The 17,639-nt window shown below is 36.7% G+C and overlaps 1 protein-coding gene across 9 annotated transcripts in view; it reads right to left on the reverse strand.

Annotated features, from left to right (window-relative positions):
- Positions 1-17,639, reverse strand: part of LOC127879450 (arf-GAP with Rho-GAP domain, ANK repeat and PH domain-containing protein 1-like) — a 194,743-nt gene that overhangs the window by 21,526 nt on the left and 155,578 nt on the right. For 8 of the 9 annotated variants that reach the window (XM_052426286.1, XM_052426284.1, XM_052426282.1 and 5 more), the window contains 4 exons: positions 17,181-17,228; positions 13,577-13,651; positions 2,606-2,698; positions 163-268 (listed from right to left, as the gene is read on the reverse strand). In XM_052426286.1, the coding sequence (XP_052282246.1) occupies positions 163-268; positions 2,606-2,698; positions 13,577-13,651; positions 17,181-17,228 (322 nt within the window). The remainder of the gene's footprint in view (positions 1-162; positions 269-2,605; positions 2,699-13,576; positions 13,652-17,180; positions 17,229-17,639) is intronic. The other variant, XM_052426285.1, reaches the window with a different exon arrangement.

Genomic DNA, 17,639 nt, shown 5'->3' on the forward strand with positions numbered 1-17,639 from the left:
TATACCCCCTTTTCTTCGAAAGGGGGCATAAAAATCATATGAAAGTTGAAAGTGTTGACCCTTATTAGCTTGTGTGGGTTGCACAAGCTAACCTGGGACGACATTTTTCAATGCTTCATATCCTATTCTCCTAGAGCAGGCTCATATAGAGATTGTCCTCACCTAATTGGTCCTTAACAATCTCGTGTAGTGCCCAGCTACCCTCCTTCAAATTCAGGGTCTGGCGTAGAATCCTCACAACTGTATCAGCTGTGGTGTCCTTGGTGATCTGAAACAGAACATAAACTAGGTCACCAAGTCAAAACCCTTGTAACCACTCTAGAAACCATATTTATTACTAAACCTTCAGTTGATGAAACTTGGTCAGAATGTTTATCTTGACAATGTCTAGGCCAAATAAAAATATGAGTCAAATGTGTCATAATAAGAGCAGCGCATAATGGGTGCCACGCTCGGCTGCGAAAACTAGTCAGATTTTTTTCTTTTTTTTTAAGAGGTTACAGTGACCTTGACCTTTGACCTAGTGACCCAACAAGAGATGTGTTTGTCAGAAACACAATGCCCCGTACTACGCCGCATTGAAATAAAATTTCTATTTATCATTTGACAGGTATAGAAATCATCTCCCTTTGAAGGTTATTACTTCCCTTGAATTTTGTCCAATCCAATGGGGGAGGGTCTCACAGTCAATTATGACCATGTCAGACATCACTGACAACCAAGGCCTGTGGTTTAAAAGAGATCATAGCCAGAGTTGATCATGTATCTATGGACATAAATCCACAGGTATGTAATGAACATCAAAGAAATGATAATTATATAATTTAAAAAAAAACTTTGACAAATCAATCATTCAATCATTTGGGTTATAAATAATCTAAATAATAAATCTGTACAGTAGCTGTGAAAAGAACTTCAATTCTTGGTAAGGAAATATATACAGTCCACTCTCATTATGTCGACATCGGATATCTCGATATTCTCAATATGTTGAAGTAAGCTCAATGTCCCAACTTTTTTCCTTCGTTATCTATAAAAATAAACATCGCATATCTCGATTTTCGTTATGTCGAATAATTCGATTTGTCGATATAAAATTTTGTCCCGAGTCTCGATTTTACATGTATTTACTGTGGTTTATCTTGAAGTGCGAATAACTGTCCCAGTGTCGGCAAAAGGTGAGAAAAATTTTCTTTGATACTTCACCGCCCCGCTTCGCCCTGCGGCTCCCGATACTGTGCGGTAGGAAATCGATCTGTTGCATCAATGATCATACGTGTGTAATGTCGTTAGCAATTTATCTCGTCTTCTTGCCACCAAACACCACCAGCATCACGCAGCCGATGGACCAGGGCGTAATCAAGAACCTCAACACTACAGAAAACGTGTTGTTTCCAAGAAGCTGGTGGCCATTGAGAACAACAACACGCTTGTCAATACCGTCCTGGACGCAATGTTCATGCTCAGAGAAGCCTGGGATAGAGTCACACCAGCGACTATTGCTAGCTGCTATGTCGTTAGCAATTTATCTTGTCTTCTTGCCACCAAACACCACCAGCATCACACAGCCGATGGACCAGGGCGTAATCAAGAACCTCAACACTACAGAAAACGTGTTGTTTCCAAGAAGCTGGTGGCCATTGAGAACAACGACACGCTTGTCATTACCGTCCTGGACGCAATGTTCATGCTCAGAGAAGCCTGGGATAGAGTCACACCAGCGACTATTGCTAGCTGCTACAAACACGCCGGTTTCAGTGCAGACCCGACGGCAATCAACGAGTTGGACTCGGACCAGGAAGACACCCGAGGACGAGATCCCACTGGCACAGCTGATCCTTGCCTATGGTTCTTCAGTCAACATCAGCAGTTTGTCGACTTCGACAGGGTTCTCACCTCGACAGAATCACTGACGGATTCCGTCATAATCAGCGACGTCGTCAATTCCAGGACAGCACCAACCGATGAGTCCGACGGCGATGACCAGGATCCTGCACCAGTGCCTGTCACTGCGAGCGAGGCACTGAAGGCATGTGACTTAATCAGGCGCTATCTTCAGCAGCTCTCTACGCGCTCAGACGGTCAGAGGAAGGCCGCCGACGTGGAATTGATTGTTCAGAGACAATTTCTGCAGTGTCTGTTCTAAGCAGAAGGGCATAACTGAATTCTTCAAGCCTGTATCTAGATCTGGGAATGTTGAGTAATAAAGATAATAAAGACAAGACTCAAAATGGCTTTTTATTTTTTATTTTATAACCGATTGAACTTTGCATTTTAAACTACAAAATGTTCAGTATTCTGGAACGTGATTTACGCATGTTCAGATGGAAAACCCTCGTCTTGATTGGACGTCAATTGCATCATAACTATAAATAGCAACATTACCGGATGTTTACTTGACAGTTTAGAAAAATTATAACCGCATGTCTTCATGCAATTATGTAATACTTAAAACGTCATTTTAAGCATTTAAATTTAATCATGCCTCGTTAAAACGCGTATACATGTATATCAGAAAGAGAGCATTATGCCACACGGTGACGGCCTTAGTTAGACCACTTAGCAGGTATATTTATGTTAAAAACAAGGTAAATATTCGTCTTACTTTTTCTTTCAAAACGCCAAATCGGATATCTCGAACTCTCGTTATCTTGATATTTTTTCTTATTCCCGCCGACTTCGAGATAACGAGAGTGGACTGTAATATGAGATTTATAATTATATAAATTACTTCCCTTGAAAATAATTGTCTGTAACAAATCTCTATTTTTTGTAGCAAATAATTTAAAGTCACTACCGTGACTGTAGATTCACCACTCAAAATGTGCAGCTCCATGAGAAACACATGCATGCCAAATATCAAGTTGCTATCTTCAATATTTAAAAAGTTATGGCCAATGTTAAGGTTTTAGCACGACGCCTATGGTGGACGCAAGCTGGCTATGACAATAAATCTCCGAAAACAGCCGAGCTAAAAATTAGGTCAGCAGGTACAATCTCATATTACAACTAAAAAATCCTCAATCTTGATGAACCAAGGTAATAATGCTTATCTGATAAATATCAAGGCCATGTTTGAATCTGGGTCAAGTGGGGTAAATAAGTCAGACACAAAATGAAATGTTTGACAATTGGTGTCTACTAAAAATCTAATAATATACAAATGTCGGGTTTGTGAGCTTCATGTTAACATTTGTTTATTTCTGCATTCAACAAGATGCGTTTGTGAAACACAATGTCCCCCTATATGACGTTTGACCTTGAAGGATGACCTTGACCTTGACCCTTCACCACTCAAAATGTGCAGCTCCATGAGATACACATGCATTTCAAATATAAAATTGCTAGCTTCAATATTGCAGAAGTGACATTACATGAGCAATTTTGACCCATATATTTGACCTTGAAGGATGACCTCGACCTTGACCTTTCACCACTCAAAATGTGCAGCTCCATGAGATACACATGCTTGCCAAATATCAAGTTTCTATCTTCAATATTGCAAAAGTATTCATAAAATAAGCAATTTGGGCCACATATATTTGACCTCTGACCTTAAAGGATGACCTTGACCTGGACCTTTCACCACTCAAAATGTGCAGCTCCATGAGATACACATGCATGCCCAATATCAAGTTGCAATCTTCAAGATTGCAAAAGTATTCATAAAATAAGCGATTCGGGCCACATATATTTGACCTCTGACCTTGAAGGATGACCTTGACCTTTCACCACTCAAAATGTGCAGCTCCATGAGATACACATGCATGCCAAATATCAAGTTGCTATCTTCAATATTGCAAAAGTATTCATAAAATGAGCGATTTTGGCCACATATATTTGACCTCTGACCTTGAAGGATGACCTTGACCTTGACCTTTCACCACTCAAAATGTGCAGCTCCATGAGATACACATGCATGCCAAATATCAAGTTGCTATATTCAATATACCGTAAATATGCAGTCATAAGTCGAGATTTTTTTCCTTCAAAAATTGATTAAAATTATAGTCTCGACTTATGAGATCGTTCATGAAAAAAAAATCCAGGTAGATCGATCCCCGCGGTAATGGTTGTTAAAGTTGTTGTTGTCACGAAAAGTCGTTGATTTACAGCGCAAAAAGTCTTATTTTAACTGACGCGAATAAATTAAATCATATTTGTCAACTTAACTTCTGCTTTATTTTGATAATTTAAACCAAAGTTTAATGTTAGCAAGTGTTGTTTTTTTACTGGAATTGTAAACAAAGAGTTAGTAAAATTTGCACTCAGCGTGAATTGACAGTTTGACGTCATCAAAGGAAAGCCGCTTCCTGTCTAAAGCCATAAAGCAACAAATTTCTTGCCGACAAAATTGGCTTCCCTTGTCTAGCAATCAATATGCTTAACCAATTGTATTTTTGTTCATTAATGGCAATCATTATAATAGCACGTGCATAGCTCCGCCTTTCGACGGTTAATTTAGCAAATGTTTTACCCATGTTGAGTCCCGATTTGCTGTAATTACTCGGCCTAAGCATTAAAACGACGAATACATTTATCTATGATTTTTCAAGAAATACCGATAAGTTCCAATGTACAAACTTCATGTACAGTTCCTTACAATGGCCGACGCTTGTGTTAACAAAATTCCTAAACACATATATCGTAAATAATGGTGCAGTGTGTTGTTGGATTATTACTAATTATCAAATTGCAAGGTAAAACTATTTGTAACTACCGGTACTATAATATCAGGTTTGTTTAATATAATAAACATGTTAATCAATATAGTTGCATTACAAAATCGGAAATAAATTTGATGGGGTTGCAATTTTATTGACGCTGATTTTCCAATTGTCTGTATTTTTTACCCGACTTATGAAGTGAACATACACAAAATGTCACATTTTCGAACCATTTTTATACCCCCGACTTATGAACGGGTAGACCTATGACTGCATTTTTACGGTAGCAAAAGTTATTGCAAAATGTTTAAGTTGGCGCAAACAGACCAACAGACCAACCAACAGACAGGGCAAAAACAATATGTCCCCCACTACTATAGTGGGGGACATAAAAATAACAATCCCAAATAAAAGTTTGTTACAATTATTCAATGAATATCCATGCAGATCAAGAAATTGAAAAATGTTTTGCACATTGAATTCAATTACTTACCAGGGGAAAATTAAGTGCTGAAAATAATCTACAAAGCTTGCTTACTGTCTGTCATATTAAAAATGTTTCAATATAAACTAGTATAAAACAAACAAAGAGATCAATGTGTCAATATTGCACATGGAAACCATCAAAAACAATGTGGGTGACCACAAAGACAAAGTAAACAATAACCGGTGTTATCTCTTTAGCTTTTTAAAAGGTGTTTTAAAGGCATAAGTACAAAACATAAAATGTCAGTCAGCACACAAAACTCTAAAACATGCCACCTGATACAAAGAGTAAATTGGAATCTTTGATATTGATGTGAATAAGAGCTATGTTTGTAAAACAAAATCCCCCCTACTGCGCTGTGAAGTCCCACAGCAGCTATTTAAGAGAAAACAATGCTCATAACTTAGCCAAAATTCAACAGACTGGAACAAAAGTTCAAGGCCCATAACTCCGCAAAAAATAAAATATAAACAAGAGCTGCCACCATAGGATGACCTTAGCCCCCTATAAACGCTTGATAGAAGTTATGAGCTTTTTTCGAAACCTAAACGCAGATTTCGAAACCTAAACGCGGACCCTAAGTTCAAGGTCAAGGTCACAGGGGTAAAAATTTTTGTGCGTATAGAAAGGCCTTGTCCATATACACATGCATACCAAATATGAAGGTTATATCTCAAGGGACATAGAAGTTATGAGCATTTTTCAAATCCTAAACGCAGATTTCGAAACCTAAACGCAGACCCTAAGTTCAAGGTCAAGGTCACAGGGGTAAAAATTTGTGTGCGTAAGGAAGGCCTTGTCCATATACACATGCATATCAAATATGAAGGTTATATCTCAAGGGACATAGCATTTTTTGAAACCTAAATGCAAAGTTTGACGGAAAGATGGACAGACAGACGGACAGACGGACAGTCCGATCACTATATGCCCCCTTTTCTTCGAAAGGGGGCATAAAAAAACTGGAACCAATTTCACACTTCATCTGTAGGTCATGTATGTAGACTCACATACCAAAAATAAAAAAAGATGATTTTTGTTTGAACTTTAAAAAACATATTTTATTGCTGTAGTTTTTTTAAAAGTTTTTTTAAAAATACAAACAGATTTTACCTACAGGAGTAGCTTTAAATTATCAGCAACCTGAGACACATACATATTGATTTGTTTCCAGTGGTTGGGGCTTTAATGCTCAGAGGTGACTACCAAACAGATATAAGAGGAATGCAATATCAAGGAACTTCAGTCTAACATGACATTTGAATATCAAGGAGAACAATTTTATTTGGAATGCTGAAACAAAAATACAATTTATGAAGATAATGGTACTGGATTCAAAACAATGAAGTTTGCTTTGCTATAATGTATCTACTTATTATTATTCAAGAGAATGAAACTCTTGGTAAATGCTCAAAAGCAATCCAGAGATGCCTCAGACAGATTTCCCCACAACCAAGAATAGAGGATCTATTGATCGTAGATCAGAGAGCAGATAAAACCAAAATCCTTTGTGACAAAGTGGTGTTTCTCATTACAAAACGATCTGCTTCACAGCTGCAGCAGTCTGTCTCAGAATGGGTGAGTGTTTTACCAAAGATTCGCAGCATAGAGCTCAATTATTGTATACTGGAATGGGACAATGGAGAGGAAGCAGTTGAACCAAAGGCAGAGTCTTCTGATCATGAACAGGCCGATTCTGTAAACATTAAGGCACCCCAGGAAAATAGTAACTTCACTGAGGTAGACATAGAGAAGCTAGAAGAAAGCCTTTATGATGATAGAAACAAAGATGAAGGAGTCATAAAAGCCAAGAACACAGACATAGAAGAGGGACATGAACCAACTACTGACAAGAAATCTAAACAAAAGGGACAACTTACAGTATCCAATGCTGCAGGTCCAAACATTGAACAGATAACTGTTCTTAAATGTACATCACATAAAAATATCATAAAGGTCAAAGACTTGGCTGACGAAAGCTTCACTTGTTGGCCAATGCTTTTTCAATTCCTGTTTGGACGTTGCTGCGCCCCAGGTGGTCTGGAAAACCACTTTGAACAAAACCCATACCGTTTGTACACAGTGCCAAATTGTGTCAACAACGTTAGAAACTTCTACGAAAACACTGACCCCAATGTGAAGGCAATTAAGGCTATGTTAAAGGGGTATGATTTGTTTAGGGTTCCCACGAGCAAAAAAGAAGTACCCTGTGTCCTAGTGGTCGCTACATCCCAGAGTGCCTTGCCAAGTGACATAATGGCAGTGACTAATCCAAAAAAGGCAAAAGTGTTTACTTTGGCCTTACATGGTACAGTGTTTTCGGATGAAATCAAACAGCAAAGTAGTATGACATTTACTTCAGCGCAAAAAATGGAATTTATCTTCAATCTGATGGTACATTTGAAGATAATCAACACCAAAAGTCACCAAAGGAAACAATATGACGTAAATGTTTCAAACTTCAAAGCAGCTGAGCTGAAAATCATTGGGATTTTCTTGTTCATCATCACTTTACCAGCTGCATTTTTGCAGTTTTCAATTGCCTCTGTTATTCCATGGCCGCTTTACATCCGATATCGAAATGATGAAATAACAGATGAAGAAACAAAGACTTTTAGAATAAACATTGGTTTCGTGATTGTTGCTGTTCTGTCCATTATTTTAACAATATTAAGTGAGTGCGTGTGGTTTCCGCAGGTTACATTCAAGACTGAAGTGCCAATTTCTGTATGGGTTACAATCTATTTGATGTTATGGCAGATCATGGCTCATTGGATACTTATCTCTAAAGGTTTTAAGTATGGTGTGTTCTCTATTCCGTCTGTGATGTTCAATTTTGCAATTAGGAAACAACAAATAAGCCCTTTGCATTTCTATTGATAAATATAAGATAGGAAAGAACATTGTAATTGTAAAAAAGGTACAACTATAATATCCATAACCCAGGGGTCTTGACCAAATTTTGAGTTGCGATCATATAAAAAATAATATACTGTCTTTTTTTATTTATAATAGTTACTTTAGACTATCCATATAGACCATTTCAAAATGTATAATTACATGTAGAACGCCGCCATTTTGTCTGTCACATGACTGTCCGCCATTACACCTCTGCCAACTTCTGCGATTCCAAAAGCCAAAGACATAGAGAATACCCGCTTCGCCAATGTCGGATAAATAAATTACTTAATGAATTATTTTCAGGCGATTATCACATTTTAAAATGATTGTTTGAAGTTGAGATTTGATTGTAACAAATAAAATGTTTAAAATGCTTTAGTGTATTTCTTTTTTTTGTGTGTAAACAAGTGGTAATCATCTGCGAAAATTTGCCGGTACAGTCTTTGATTAGACTTTTTACTTTTAACTTTTTACAAACAATTCACGCATGTATTGTTGTGTTGATTTTAATAGCCGCAACATCAAGTAGATTATATTATAATTAATACTTATTAAAGATTCTCGCACAATTAATTACCGCTAATTGTTTGTAATTGGTCTCAATTGGTAAAACTCTATATTCTAAAATCATAACATATTATATTAAGTATGATATCTTTGATACGCCTTTCATTATTTTTCTTGTTCTAACTGAAATCAGAGATAAAAAAAATGTTGTTTGGATTTGAATTAAATTTTGTGAGCTGGAATTATGTCACGTAAAAAAACAAAACTTTTTATCATGGGAGAGTGATATTGATCTTGACGATCTTTTAGGTGATTATACGGAAGATGAAGAGAATGTGAATATATCTAGTTGAATAGATTTTCATCTTTGGAATCATTTAACAGTTATAAAGCTAAATATCCTAAAAAAATGTATTTTATAGGTCTTTACAGTATAATGCAAAACATATGGATAACGACACTTGTTTAGTCATTTAATCGAAAAGAAACTCCGAAAAAAAACACCTAAATTATATTTCAAAAATATATTATTAAGTGCCAAACAAATTTCTTAATACGTTTATTTGCATCTTTAAAAATACGCGTCATTAGCATCAAATTAAAGATTATCTGAAGACTGAAAGGCTGACAATTTGACACAACAAAGAGCTTTATGCTTAAGTCGTATTATTTTTTGCAGAAAAGCTTCAATAAATTACAATAGTAATACACTGTAACTCCAATATAACGCGCTCCGTTATAACGCTGAATCCAATATAACGCGGGGGGTGCTTGGATCCCATTTTTCTCCAACCTTCCATTTGATTTCTGATTCAAATCAGTATTATGCAACTTCATGTATTTTCAGACAATTCAAAGATGGCGGCAATCAGATGTTGATTGCTTTATTAAACCGTCCGTTGAACCGATTATAATCGCCTCGAGGTTAAACAACACCGACAGCTAATTGGTGTTAATCTGTTGTGTAATGTCAATAAAGGTGTGAAAAACTCGCGTGTCAGTGTTTATTACATGTATTCCTCATCAGAGCCGTTCAGTGCGATAATTTCCATTAGTAAAGTGCAAGCGGGATAGTTATAAAATTAAAGTAATTCAAAACGATTGAAACATTCTTACTTTGATATGGTTGCAGTTTGACTATATTAAATGAGCGGCTGTGAAATATACTGCCCACTGTATAAAACAACTTTTTCTGTCTTTTCATTATCATTCTAGTATTATGTCATTTAATCTTTCAGTTCGTGTATAAGAAATAAAAAAATGCAGACGATTTATTTACATGCGAACGCAGTGTACCGGTAATTATTAACAGAGTTTCACTTTCATTTTCGCGCGGTATCAGAAAGTCCCCGGGAAACACGTTTTTTGCATGCGTATGACGTAATAAAACAATTTTTTGTTCATGAATCATATTGCATTCAATCTATATTTAAAGTCGCTCGTCCAATGAAAGCTCTGCCCCATAATGCACTGTACTCTTAACACTTCTGAAAATGGCATATATGCGTACGGTTGTGTTTACGAATTTCTTAAACAATATCGTCATTAATGTTCAAGATTATTATTTTTTAAGTGATGTTGCAATTTTATTGGATTATCGGATGAATGTGCACATAAGAAAAGCGGTATGTATACTGTTATCGATACGATGCGGTTTATATGCATGTATTTGCGTCAACACAGCATGGCAATATACATGACCTATATTATAGGCTATTCTATACCTGTTTTTTTATAGCGCCCTGCAGTAAATGAGCTCAAAACTTATAACGCGGATCCGTTATAACGCTGTTTCGCGGCTTGAACCCCATTGACCGCGCTATATTGGAGTTACAGTGTACTTCTAATTATAAAAATATAATTATCCATGACATTAGTTCGCTAGTGATAGAAAGTGTAAGGGGTGCATTGAAAATAAACATACTTCAAAGCGCTCTTAAAAGCGAAGTGTATGACGGTATTTACATGTAATTTTAATTTGATGGGTTTTGTGCAAAGAATGACGCTATTGAAGAATATTAACATACAACTGAAAAACACAACTTCACATGATGCAAATTGAACTGTGTATTCATGTATATTAAAAACTCGTAACTTGTGAGTATGAGTGACAAATATCTAACACTTTAACGCAAATATATCTACATGCATATATTATTTTTTTGAAAACATTTTTTACTCCTGTTAGTGTCAAATGTAATTTCTTTTTATGATGTCGTACGTGCATTGCCGTAACATTAAATCTTCATACAGAATGATGTAGATTTAATTAACTGATACCCGCTAAATATGTTAAATGTTTTTACGTAAATTTTATAATTATTAAATACTTTATTTTTTTCATAAATTAAACTGACTAGTATCTTTACGGTGTACAATTTCTGATATTCTATATTGAACATAACTTTTAATTTGTACAATATGTAACAATATATCTAATGTACGCAACTGTAAAGTATGTCGGAGGTAAATTATTCAACCAAATGACTGCTTAATACTACCAGAAAGAGGAGACATGGTGGCATCATCAATTGTGTTTAATGACCAGACTGTTATCTGCCACCCAGTGTGGTTTATGACACCATGTTGTAAGTTAAATCTGGACAATATCTGATCAAAACGAGATAATCGGATTATGCAGAACAAAGGGGCAATTAAACACTGAAATGCAAAGGCTTACACGATTTTAAGATTGATGCAAATAATCAAATGAAAAATATTGCATATAATTTAATTAAATGTTTTTTAATTTGTCAACGTGTTAGTTTTCCTAGACAAATACCTAAAAATGCATGTTTTTTAAACATTTTTCTGCCATAATACAAGCTTAACATCTCCTCTAGCAGAAAAACTTTCATACAATTTGCATGACAAACAAAGAAGTTTTACGAAAAGAACCAAGGCCATGTCATGACGGCCGTAAAATTTAGAAAGAAATTCATCCGTTGAATAATCGGTGCATTCTTATATGTTATCGATTGTTAGGCAGCAGTGTAATGGCGGACGCTGGGAGTATTCAGGGGAGATAATTGGGTAGTGACTAAATTCTGGAACGGTCTATAAACTGAGATACTAACATGTCAACAAACAATATGGAAAACAATGATAAGTGTAAATGCGACTTAGTGATGTAAATTGTTAAGGAAACTACCTAATGTATCATGTTGACTGTATGATTTTAAACAAACCTGAGGCAAGATCTTAAAAATGTGTCAATAGCAAATAATAAATTGAATAATTCATAGAGAACTGATGACTTGTGTGTTATAAATTTGCTAATAATGGATGGACGCCTTAAAGGGGCCATCTCACAGATTTTGGAATGTTAACTGTTCGAGTCACTGTGACCTTGACCTTTGGCCTAGTGACCTGAAAATCAATAGGGGTCATCTGCCAGTCATGATCAATGTACCTATGAAGTTTCATGATCCTAGGCTTAAGCATTCTTGAGTTATCATCAGGAAACCATTTAACTGTTTCGAGTCACTGTGACCTTGACCTTTGACCTAGTGACCTGAAAATCAATAGAGGTCATCTGCCAGTCAGGATCAATATACCTATGAAGTTTCATGATCCTAGGCATAAGCGTTCTTGAGTTATCATCTGGAAACCATTTCACTATTTCGGGTCACCGTGACCTTGACCTTTTACCTAGTGACCTGAAAATCAATAGGGTTTATCTGCCAGTCATGATCAAACTACCTATCAAGTTTCATGATCCTAGGCATAAGCGTTCTTGAGTTATCATCCGGAAACCATTTTACTATTTCATGTCACCGTGACCTTGACCTTTGACAGTGTGACCTGAAAATCAATAGGGGTCATCTGCAAGTTATGATCAATCTACCTATCAAGTTTCATGATCCTAGGCATAAGCGTTCTTGAGTTATCATTTGGAAACCATTTTATTATTTCGGGTTACCGTGACCTTGACCTTTGACCTAGTGACCTGAAAATCAATAGGGGTTATCTGCGAGTCATGGTCAATCTACCTATTAAGTTTTGTGATCCTAGGCATAAGCGTTCTTGAGTTATCATCCGGAAACCATTTTACTATTTTGGGTCACCGTGACCTTGACCTTTGACCTAGTGACCTGAAAATCAATAGGGGTCATCTGCGAGTCATGATCAATCTACCTATCAAGTTTCATGATCCTAGGCATAAGCGTTCTTGAGTTATCATCCGGAAACCATTTTACTATTTTGGGTCACCGTGACCTTGACCTTTGACCTAGTGACTTCAAAATCAATAGGGGTCATCTGCGAGTCATGATCAATGTACCTATCAAGTTTCATGATCCTAGGCATAAGGATTCTTGAGTTATCATCCGGAAACCATTTTACTATTTCGGGTCATCGTGACCTTGACCTTTGACCTAGTGACCTGAAAATCAATAGGGGTCATCTGCGAGTCATGATCAATCTACCTATCAAGTTTCATGATCCTAGGCATAAGCGTTCTTGAATTATCATCTGGAAACCATTTTACTATTTCGGATCACAGTGACCTTGACCTGGCGACCTGGCGACCTCAAAATCAATAGGGGTCATCTGTGAGTCATGATCAATGTACCTATGAAGTTTCATGATCCTAGGCCTAAGCGTTCTTGAGTTATCATCCGGACACCACCTGGTGGACGGACCGACCGACAGACCGACATGTGCAAAGCAATATACCCCCTCTTCTTCCAAGGGGGGCATAATAATAAATATACACAAACATCATAATGCAAACTTTACTGCAGCTCATACGAAAAAAAAAAAACAGTTCGACGAAACAGCAGTTTGTGAGAACTTGCAAAATGTAATTACAGTGGTGAAATGAACTTAACAACTTATTTAAGAACTTAGTTTTAAGCTTCCAATCTGTTTAAAAGCTACAAATCTTTTTTACTAAGCTAATCCAAAGCTCGGATATCACCACAACAATATAACTGTTTAACATATATTGTAATTAATACTTAAAATTAGGGACAACATTTCACCACCAATCTGCATCAAAACGCTTCCTTACCTTTACCATCTCAATCTTGCCCATGTTTGACAGGTACTGAATAGGAACAAGTATATCGTCGGTTGTTCGATTGTTCTAAAAACAAGATGAAATATGCATGTAAAAGAAAGCATACATTACTCCCCGTTCCTGAAAACATGTGAGTTTGCTTGATTGTCACCATACCAGACAAGTGGAGTTTCCTCTATGTTCTTCGGCTCCTCCCTCCCATAACACAAGACCATACAAAAATATATAATATCTTTCTGTACAGAAAAATGGCTGGAGATTGCAGCTTTAATTCAAAATTCATCCCAACTTTCTTGAGTCAAAAAGTTGATAAGGTATACTATGCGGCCCGTGATTTTTGCCTAAATCACCGATCACCGCGTTTGGGCCAACGTGGCAAATCGCGGTGATTCGCCGCAAATAGCGGTGATTCACCGTGATAACACTCTACGGTAGATTCGCGGTGATTCCGCCGTGATTTCACTGCGACCATCTCGCGATAAAGATCAGCTGTTGAATTATCGCAAAACACCGCGAATTGCCGTGATTGGCATTGAATACTATATTTAAATTTCAACTTATTAACTAATGTCATTATTATTGACGATCACATTATATCGCGAAAATGTATTCCAATATGAAAGTAAAAATGTACTTGCTGAATGTCAAATCCTGATTTCCAAACAATATCTTTATTTGTTGAAATAACAATTGTACAGTACGGCTCATGCAAAACCAACAAAGTTTGCGGCTACAGATTCTCCGCAGCCACAACGAGTATTCACTCCGAATCATGCCGAGGCACTCGGCGATAATTCGCGGTAATAAGAAACAGGTTCAGATAATAACCTGATATTTTTACTTCTTCGCGATTGTTTTAACATTTCGTCAGCTTCTCTGCATACTTCATACAATTACCATCGGATGTCATCTGTCAATGATTTTGTAGGTCAGTAACCATATCAAAGAAATTTACATAGTTTAATCTCGGAAACGAAACTTTCTTTATACGTTGAAATAAACGATATATATTTGCATAAAACTTGCTAAAATACACAAACGACACAAATATAAACAAGGGACAAAATTGTCACAAAACCAGGTTTTCATTGTGAAAAAAAATATGATTAAGGGAGACAACTCAAACTGAACTTTTGAAATGAACAAACAAAATTAACCCCCTTTGTAAGTTTGTTTCAAAATAAATCTATTTTAAGTTGTGGTGACCTTGACATTGGAGATATTGACGTGATTCTTTCGTGCGACACACCGTCCCATGATGGTGAACAAATGTTCCAAATAATTGTAAAATCTCACAATGAATGACATAGTTATGGCCCAGACAAGCTCATTTATTGCCAATTTTGACCTTTGAACTCAAAGTGTGACCTTGACCTTGGAGATATCGACGTAATTATTTCGCGCGACACACTGTCCAATGATGGTGAACAAATGTGCCAAATGATTTTAAAATATATCAATGAACAACATAGTTATGGCCCGGACAAGCTTGTTCCGCCAGCCCGCCAGCCAGCCAGCCAGCCCGCCAGCCAGCCAGCCAGCCCGCCCGCATTTGCCAATCTAATAACCAGTTTTTTCCTTCGGAAAACCTGGTTAAAAACCTGGTTAAAAACCTGGTTAAAAATGTCGACCATTTGAATAAAATCAAATGGTTTATTTGTAAAATTAATACTTTCACTTCGTCCCGATTTTTAGAAAATGACTTTTACATATGCATCTAAATTTAAATTTACACATTGCTTCAGATGATGTACGCGTCTCCAATCCCGATTGGGCTGCTAGATATATTTAATAAAATAGTAGCGTGTAAAATTCATTTGATGGAACAATATTAAACATTTGTCTTCACTATTTCTCGAGCAATGTTCAACGGCATATACTTTTGAAAATGGAAGTCGTAATCATTCGGAATTATCATTATTTTAAATGTTTCAAACATAGTTTGTTACACTTAAAATTAGGCGGTGAATCGTTTGATTTGGTGGCATTCTGTTTCATTTCGGACCTCGTGCAATTTTTCAGATCATAATCTCTATGCTTTATTAACCATCAGGCTGTGTATTATGGTCCGTGGAAGTTGCTAGGACCCGTGTTGATGAGCCCTAAATGTTAGATAAGCATGTGCACTATCGATTAAGTTGGTAAGTACAAAAGTTCTACTGAAAACCGCCGACTGTGTCTTTGTTATATTATCCAATCAAGCCCTGAACATCCAATATCCTGTGTATTAAGAACTTGACCTTTGATCTAACACCACAATTTTGATAGGGGTCATCTACTGTCCAAGGCCCATGTGCATGGGAAGTATCAAGCCAATTGGTCAATTCGTTGACGAGTAATTGATCAGAAACACTTTTCCCACTTATTTTGCAAGTGACCATGACCTTTGACCTACCCAGTAGTGACCCCAATTTCAATAGGGTTCATCTACTGTTCAAGGCAAAGGAACATGAGAAGTATAAAGCCAATCTGTGAATCAGTTGACGAGTTATTGATCTAAAACAATTGTACTCTTAATGTGTAACAGTGACCTTGACCTTTGACCTAGTGATCCCAATTTTAATAGGGGTAATCTACTAACCAAGGCTAATACACATGCGAAGTATCAAGCCAATCGGTCAATTGGTTGACAACTTATTATTGGAAACGATGATCATGTTCACACTTAGTGTGATAGTGACCTTGACCTTTGACCTTGTGACCCCAATTTCAATAGGGGTCATCTACTGTCCAAGGCCTATCCACATGTAAAGTATAAACCCAATCGGTCAATTTGTTGACGAGTTATTAATCGGAAACCACTTAATGTGATAGTGACCTTGACCTTTGACCTAGTGACCCCAATTTGGAAAGGAGTCATCTACTGTCCAAAGCCAATGCACACGTGAAGTATGAAGCCAATCGGTCAATTCTTTGATGAGTTATTGATTGGAAACGATTTTCACACTTAGTGTGATAATGACCTTGACCTTTGAACTAGTGACCCCAATTTCAATAGGGGTAATCTATTGTCCAAGGCCAATGCACATGTGAAGTATCAAGCCAATCGGTTAATTGGTTGACGAGTTATTGATCAGAAACTAACTCGTCTACTGACATTCAGACTGGTCTACAGACAGGTCTACAGACAGACCGACCGACATCCAGCAACACATATTGGGTGCCACGCTTGGCTACGGTAGCAGATTTGAATAAATGAAAGCTTGTCAGATTTTTTTTTTGAGTTTTTCAAAGGTCACAGTGACCTTGACCTAGTGATCCCAAAATGGGTGTGGCGTGTAGAACTCGTCAAGAAGCATCCACATATAAAGTTTCAAAGTTGTAGGTGGAAGCAATTAGATTTTAGAGCCAATGTTCAAAACCGTAACAAAATTTTAAGGTTTTAGCACGACACGGATGGCGGACGACACGACAAGCTGGCTAAGACAATACCTCAGGTTTTCTCTGAAAAAGCCGAGCTAACCAGATGGACAGGACAATCATGCCTCCCACACAATACCAGAACATACAAGGCAAACTGAAATGTGTAAAATTCTTTACTTTGAGCAGAATGCTGCATAGATTAGCAGCATACCAGTATGATAAAAAAACTTACTTTCATTAGAGCTTCAAGTCTTTTTCTTGCAATACCATCAGGGTCTTTCTGGAAAAACAAAAAATATAATTTCTTAGTGAGTATATTATTCTGTAAGCACAGTCATGTAGATTTAAAAAACTGAAATCAACCCAAATCATTTTTAAGAAATGCATCTACCTTTAACAGATATGGTTTCCTATATCATAGACAGTACTTATTTAATGGACAACAAGAGCTTGTCACAGTAGTGCCAAATCCCCGCCAAAATGTGTTTGCTTGTATGACAACATTCAAATTTTGTTATAGACAGTAGAATAATATTTGTTAAACATGGCAACTGTGTCATCTATTTATATTTCAAGGATCAATTAATTATATAGTGTTGGAATTATGCTGTAGAGAATTAAATATATGGACATGAAAGAAAGGGAGGTAATTAAAAAAGAAGACTATAAACAGGACTTATTAATTTCTGTA

Source organism: Dreissena polymorpha, chromosome 4 (assembly GCF_020536995.1).
Source record: "Dreissena polymorpha isolate Duluth1 chromosome 4, UMN_Dpol_1.0, whole genome shotgun sequence".
In the NCBI taxonomy this organism is placed as follows: domain Eukaryota; kingdom Metazoa; phylum Mollusca; class Bivalvia; order Myida; family Dreissenidae; genus Dreissena; species Dreissena polymorpha.